Here is a 7100-nt window from a genome sequence, read left to right as displayed (position 1 = left end):
CGCCCTTAGCCTGTTGCAGAACCAGAGCTGGTGTTTTCCTACGTGGGAAAGACAGTGTTCCAATGCAGGAGTATAGGTTCGGCCACGTTCTCCGATGCTTCTTGGACAGGCGCTCCAGACACGTAATTTGGTGGCCTGAAAGGTCCCAAGTGTCTCCTGGCTGGGATAGCTGGCTCTGACGAATCTGGTCCAGACGACCCATTCTCCTCATAGGTTTCTGGGAGCACAAACCAGCCCCGATCACGCAAAACACCAGCCCGACTTCTTTATGTCAGACACTTCGCTCAATTCTCATCTCTTGAATTGAAGCATTTTTTTTCCCCCTTCGGCCAGTTTCCTAGAGTGCAGAAATTCAAGCGAGGGCGGGGCGGGGCGTGCGGGGCGTGCTGGGGGCGGGGCTTCGGGCAGCCCCTGCCTGCAAAGCTCCTTGCTCTGCGCCCAGCGGGGCGCGTTCAGCGGGCGCGCCATGGGGAACGGCAGCGCCGCTGACGCCGGTGGGCTGTTGCCTGGGCGTGGGCCAGAGTCCCTGGGGACCGGCGCCGGGCTCGGGGGCGCGGGCGTGGCGGCGCTGGTGGGGGGCGTGCTGCTCATCGGCATGGTGCTGGCCGGGAACTCGCTGGTGTGCGTGAGCGTGGCCTCCGAGCGCACCCTGCAGACTCCCACCAACTACTTCATCGTGAGCCTGGCCGCCGCCGACCTCCTCCTCGCGGTGCTGGTGCTGCCCCTGTTTGTCTACTCCGAGGTGAGCCTCGGTGACCGCTTTCCCGGTCTCCGCAGCCCCTCGCCACCTCCCGGCCCCAGCAACCCCGAGCCAGGCCTCCTGACCGCCCTTCTCTCTCCCGCCCTTCAGAACCCTCTGCCGATATTGCCTCTGTTGCTCACCCTACCACCCTCTGGATCCCTTCCTACCCTCTGTCGGGGATCTGCCCACTCAGCGAGGAATTGCGAACTTTGGCTTTTTTGTTTAAGCCCTCGCTCCCACTCCAGAAATACTGCACCCTCCGCAACTCCCGCCAGAAAGCAGGTAGACAGATAAGCGAATGTGTAGACACACATCACCGCTGACGACCACTGCCTTTTGGGCGCTCGCGCAAACACACACACAGACACACACACACACACTTGCCACCCTGTGCCAGCTCGCCCTGTGGAAAAAGCCCAAAGCCCGCAGCCACCCAGCTACCAGAAGCTTGGAGCAGTTGAAGGGTGTAGGCATAGAGGCCGTGAACCTGAAGGGTCACTAAAGAGAGTGGGTTCCGAGCCTTTTGGAGACTCCTGGCACAGAGTCACCTCAGACAGGGTCTGGCGCTTAGGTGGGTCTGCCGTGGTTTTTGGCAATTCTTCTCTCTGCCAGAGAAAAGCTGTTTAGGGCAGGAATGGGGACACAGTGACCCGGACTATGGGTGGGTGTGTTAAGATTCAAGAAATTTCTAAGGAAGACACAGTGAGTTCTAGAGCTAGGGCAGAGGCCCGCGGCCACGCTTGACCCCAGATCCTCCCCAGAGGGACAGACGTCACTGTGACGATTCTTAAGCTCCTAATCGTCCCAAATCAGTGTGAAGGGATTTGGAGGTGTGTGGGCTGAGATGGCTGTATGCTCGTTTGCCCTTGAAGAAGGATACTCCACGCAGATCCACAGAGCCCTACGAGGTCGTTCTCTGTCATTTTAGAACACATCTGTCCTCAGGACAATTGTCATGTGGATACTGTCCGGCACGTGACAGGACCCATCCAAATCCCCACAGCGGTGACAGGTCAAGCAGGAAGGGTAACCCTTAGCTGAGCCTTGGAGGTGGGTGGGTAGGGTTTGTGTTTAGGGCACAGAGGATCAGGTCTAAGCATCTAGCAGCTCCCCTCCCCTTAGACGGTATCGGTATCGATCGTCCAAGGGGCTTCCCCAAGATTCTCCTTTCCCTACACAAAGGATACCAGAATCAAGAGGCAGTCTCTTTTAACTGCCTCGGGCTCACAGAGTCCCCCGTCACAACCCCCCACCCACCCACCCAGCAAGAGCTGGGGGTCAGAAATTCTGCGACCGAAAGGTCAGGTCTTGTGTTCTGTTCCTGCAACCTCTGTGTGGCCAGGTCCAGGGTGGCGTGTGGCTGCTGAGCTCCCGTCTCTGCGACACCCTCATGGCCATGGACGTCATGCTGTGCACAGCCTCCATCTTCAACCTGTGCGCCATCAGCGTGGACAGGTGGGTGGGTACCCTGAGGGCCCCTCTTCCACCCCCACCTCCCAGTCTGCCTCTCCACTCGGCGGGCGGCTTCACCACGCCTGTGACCCCCCCCAGGTTCGTGGCTGTGACCGTGCCGCTGCGTTACAACAGTCAGGGCCAGCGCCAGCTGCTGCTCATCGCCGCCACGTGGCTGCTGTCCGCCGCGGTGGCCGCCCCGGTGCTGTGCGGCCTCAACGACGTGCCGGGCCGCGACCCAACCGTGTGCCGCCTGGAGGACCGCGACTTCGTGGTCTACTCGTCCGTGTGCTCCTTCTTCCTGCCCTGTCCGCTCATGCTGCTGCTTTACTGGGCCACTTTCCGCGGCCTGCGGCGCTGGGAGGCAGCCCGGCACGCCAAGCTTCACAGCCGCGCGCCGCGCCGACCCAGCGGCCCGGGCCCCCCGGGGTCAGACCCTGCTCAGGGCCCGTTCTTGCCACACTGCCCACCCCCATCACCCAGCCTCCTGCCGGGTCCCAGCGGCTCCGGCGTGCGGGAGCCAGACCCCTCTGGGAGCCCCTGCAGCGCCGAGCTTCCGCTCCCCGAGGCACCCGCGCCGCCCGCGCCGCCTTGCCGCGGAAGAAGAGGCGCCAAGATCACCGGAAGGGAGCGCAAGGCGATGAGGGTCCTGCCGGTCGTAGTCGGTGGGTTTTTGCCCTGGGGCAAGAGCTGATAGCGGAGAGGGGTACCAGGTGGAGGGGTCCCGGCCGCCCAGGTGGGAGCGGGGAAAGGTCCAGCTGGGAAGGGTGAAAGGTGGGGAGTCCCAGGTGAGGGACCCCGAGTGCAGGCTCACGCCGCCCACCCCCAGGGGCCTTCCTGATGTGTTGGACGCCTTTCTTCGTGGTGCACATCACGCGGGCGCTGTGTCCGGCTTGTTTCGTGCCTCCAAGCCTGGTCAGTGCCGTCACCTGGCTAGGCTATGTCAACAGTGCCCTCAACCCCGTCATCTACACCATCTTCAACGCGGAGTTTCGCAGCGTCTTCCGCAAGATTCTCCGTCTCCGCTGCTGAAAGGGCGGCTGGTGTCCTGAGGTCAAGGAGATCCAAGCCTGTGTGCGGAGTGCGCGGGCGCACATTCGTCTGATCAAATGAAATCATCTATGAAAGCTGAGGGTTGGAGGAGAGCAAGGGAAAGATTGCTCGGCCGATGGGGCCTGCCTGCCTCTTTCCGCCTTGGACGATGCTGCTGACTCAGCTCCGGAGGTTGCTGAATTCTCCCCTGCCCCGGGAGAGTTAGGAAAACGACTACAGCAGGCTGTTTCCCCTCGAGAGGAAAAGTGAACAAGTGTCCTCCTCGGAGAGGAGTTCTATGGGACTGCTGGGTCACCAGGACCCTGTCCAGGTTAGCTTTTGCTCCTTGGAGAACTAGGTAGGGAAGGCTCCGCTGTCACTGAGGGGGCGGGCCCTCATTTTGGAAGTTTTCTGAGTACAATACAAATAAATAGTTTTTCGCCAGCCTCTCTCCAAAAGATAACGCAAACTTGGCACTGACCAAGTTCCATTAAGGTGCCCTCTGGAAGAGAGGCCCATCCAGGTCATCTTTACCTCATGTTTGTCCAGCATCTGGGTGTCTATGTGACCAGGCAGCAGCGTTCAAAGCTGGACTGAGGGGCCCAAGCAGGCCCTGTTCTGGGGCTCCTTGGCCAGGGCCCAGACCTCCAAGAGGCGGTGACTCCTGACCTGGGGATAGCTCACCCTAACACTTTCCCTCTCCCATCCTGTCAGGGAAGAGATGTTAAGTCAGGAAGGCTGGAGGAGGTTTGCTAGGTTGGGGATTCCACATCAACAGCAGGTGACAAAGAGTCACACTCTGTTCTTAATACCGAGAAACAATGAACTGTGAGTTCTACAGCACTAAGCGAACACCTGGAGTGTTGATACAGTCCTGGTTCGATAAGGGGGAATTCCCTACCATGGAGGGTACTATGGCCTCACTGGGCTCTAGATGCTTATGCCTGCTGGGGCTTCTGTTGACCTCCTAGCATGCTTCCAGGGGGCCAAAGGGGTCATGGGTTCATGAGTGGAACTGGGGCTCCCTTAAGTTTTACCTCTGGAGATGCTAGGATACCAAATGTGTTTAATCTTTGCCCACTTCCACCGAAAAGCTCTTCAGATACAAAGGGAAGGCTGAAACTCAGGAGTGGGACAAAGTCACTGGAAGCTTGATGCATCTTGGGGAACTGAGCCCTAAATGTCGGCGCTTCTAGACTCCTTGAGTTTCTTCCTTAGAGGAAAGGGAAAGAATAAATTGGATCAATTCCAATTTATCATCCACTGCTCTTGGATGGACCACTACCCCAAAACCCATCTGGTTGTTCTGCAGCCCTCACACAGTGCCACTCTTTTGGGGTAGACACGCTGGATGACCCCTGCAGGCTCCCTGTGGTTAGCAGTGACCCTGCATTTTCTTGTTGGAGAAACTCTTGGGTCTAGATGGCTTTGCCATACACTTTGGTCTTGCTCCTACTACTCTCATTGGGCAAACTGATGTAACCTCAGCTGACCTGAATGGCCTGGTGGCTGGATCGAGCTCAGGGTTACTCAGCCACCAGAAAGCACTTCTGGGAAGAATTGCAAGGCTCCTGCTCAAAGGGTTATGGAGGCCCCAGGTTTGATTCCAGCCGAGGTAAACACAGTGAGGTAAACAGAGCGGTCATGGAGACCTTATTCGGTGAAAAGGCCTCAGATGCCTGACTCCCGGTTAAGCCTTGGGGAGAAGGCAGGGATCCCACAGAATTGGGATCTCTTTACTCACATGCATGCCCCTCTCTCAACTGCTCCCTTGATTCACCTTGAGGGATCTCAGGGATATGCTGGGTGCAGAAGGACCTTCTGACAGAACCATTCCTGTTACATGTGGGTATAGCGATGATCTTCTTACACATACCAAAGTGCTTTCATATCACAGGAACAGTTTTAGAAGTATGTGTCAGAATGGATAAGTTCATCCTAAACTTGAAGGCATTCCCCCAGACCCTGGCTAAGTCTGCATGTTCCCTACATAGTGAGGGAGACTCAGGACCCTGACTGTTAGGAGTTGGGGTCCTGAGAGAAGCATTCTGAAATTTTAGAAGCTTCCAGAATGTGTTCCTCTGCCAGTGTTGTCAGTAGGAGTAACAGGTTTCATCCCAAGATCAGTCCAGTCTCCCCCAAAGGTCTCTGCCCCTTTACCTGCACCCAGGGGCAGTGGCGGGGGTGGTCCTGTGTGATGAGGAGAGTGGAGAAAAACAAAGACAACAGGACTTTGCACGCAGAAGTCCTGGTCACAGACCAAACACATCTCAGCGTGCATCAAGCAGGCTGCCCGGGAGACCCATCGAAGTCCTTCAGCTGCTCATGACACAAGCAAAGCTGGGAGAATATGAAGCCAGACCTTGCTAAGCAGCCTCAGGCTCTCCTGAAGCCACCTCTACTAGAGAAAGACAGGGTAAACCACTTTTGGGGGGCTGCAGGCAGGCCCTCACTGAGGGCCAACAAGAGGATCGCTGCAGGCCTATATCCCCACAGTAGGCTAGATGGGAGTGTACAGCCCGTACTCACACAATCAGGACACAGCAGAAACCCTCCGGCCATAGGAATATAAAGTGGTCTTTGTAACAGCAACATCCAGGTGGGGGGTGGGGGCTTTATTTACAACCTTATTAACAGATACAACAGATATGTACACGTGGCCTAGGGCACCCCCATGGGTAACGGGACACTCATGATCCAGGGATGAAAGAGCACCGTGATAGGTCGAGGGCCCTGGGCTGCGACAGAGTGCCCCATTCTGAAAGCCACCAGCATTCCTTGGTCTCTGGCAGGAGTTCATTTCCAAGGGCATAGTCAGTTTGTTAGTAACTTGTCCGGCAAGTTTCCCATGGCCCCTCTCCTCAGCAGCCCCCATAGTCAACGGAGGGCCTAAGCCGGCGATGGCCTCACAGTAGAGCAGGGAGAAGCTTGGCTCAAACAGCAACTTTTTCTATTACACTTTCTTCAACATGGACTTCGTCAGCCTGGACAGTGACAGATGATGACTGGCCACATACGTGCTGATGGTCTTTCCAGTCCTGGAAGAAGAGACACCCATGTCAGCAGGAATGACAGTGGAGACCCACTGTGGTACAGAGCAAACATTGCTTTGGATGGACCGAGGCGGGGGGGCACTTAGATGGGCTGTTGGTGAGCCATCAGAGTCAACGAATGGCCCTGTCAGGGCCTGTGTGTCAACCACAGGGACCAGGTAACAAAAGGCATGAGCATAACAAGACTGTAGCTCTGGCTGTCTGGAACTCACTATTAGACCAGGCTGGCTTCAACTCACGGAGATCTGCCTGCCTCTCCCTCCTGAGTGCTGAGATTAAAGGTGCATGTCATCATGCCCATCTGCTGTTATTATTTAAATGAAAAGTTGGACACGGCGGGTCGTGCCTGTAATCCCAGCATGTGGGAGGCTGAAACATGAGAATTGCCATGAGTTTGAGACCAGACTAGGCTAACAGTAAAAACAAATAAATACATGATTATGTGATATTATCACCCACAGTGGGTGGTAATCAAAACTGTGGGAATGACCCTAGTTCAATTTCTAGCAACTATATGGTGGATCACAGCCATCTATAATAGGATCTAATGCCCTCTTCTGGTGAGCAGACCTACACGCAGATAGAGTACTCATAAACAAATCTTAAAAACAAAGCTTGAGGCTGGAGAGATGCCTAAATGGTTAAGAGTACTTAGTCATAGATGTGAACTATTCTTCCAGAGGACCCAAGTTCAATTTCAAGTACCATACTGGGCAGCTCACAGCTGTCTGTAATTCCATTTCTGGGGGATTCTGACCTCTGCGGACACCACCTACACACACACACACACACACACACACACACACACACACACACACACA

The 7100-nt window shown here is 56.0% G+C and overlaps 1 protein-coding gene across 1 annotated transcript; it reads left to right on the top strand.

Moving 5' to 3' along the window:
* The first annotated feature begins 466 nt into the window (after positions 1-466).
* Positions 467-3332, top strand: Drd4 (dopamine receptor D4). Its single transcript, XM_055619311.1, has 4 exons — positions 467-742; positions 2085-2197; positions 2294-2859; positions 3024-3332. Exons 1-4 carry the CDS (start codon positions 467-469, stop codon positions 3224-3226), a joined length of 1158 nt encoding a protein of 385 aa, XP_055475286.1. The 3' UTR covers positions 3227-3332.
* Positions 3333-7100: the final 3768 nt, after the last annotated feature.

The sequence above is a fragment of the Psammomys obesus genome, unplaced genomic scaffold (genome assembly GCF_907164565.1).
Source record: "Psammomys obesus unplaced genomic scaffold, mPsaObe1.curated_primary_1811, whole genome shotgun sequence".
NCBI classification, from domain to species: Eukaryota; Metazoa; Chordata; class Mammalia; order Rodentia; family Muridae; genus Psammomys; species Psammomys obesus.
This window is presented reverse-complemented; position numbering and strand designations above follow the sequence as displayed.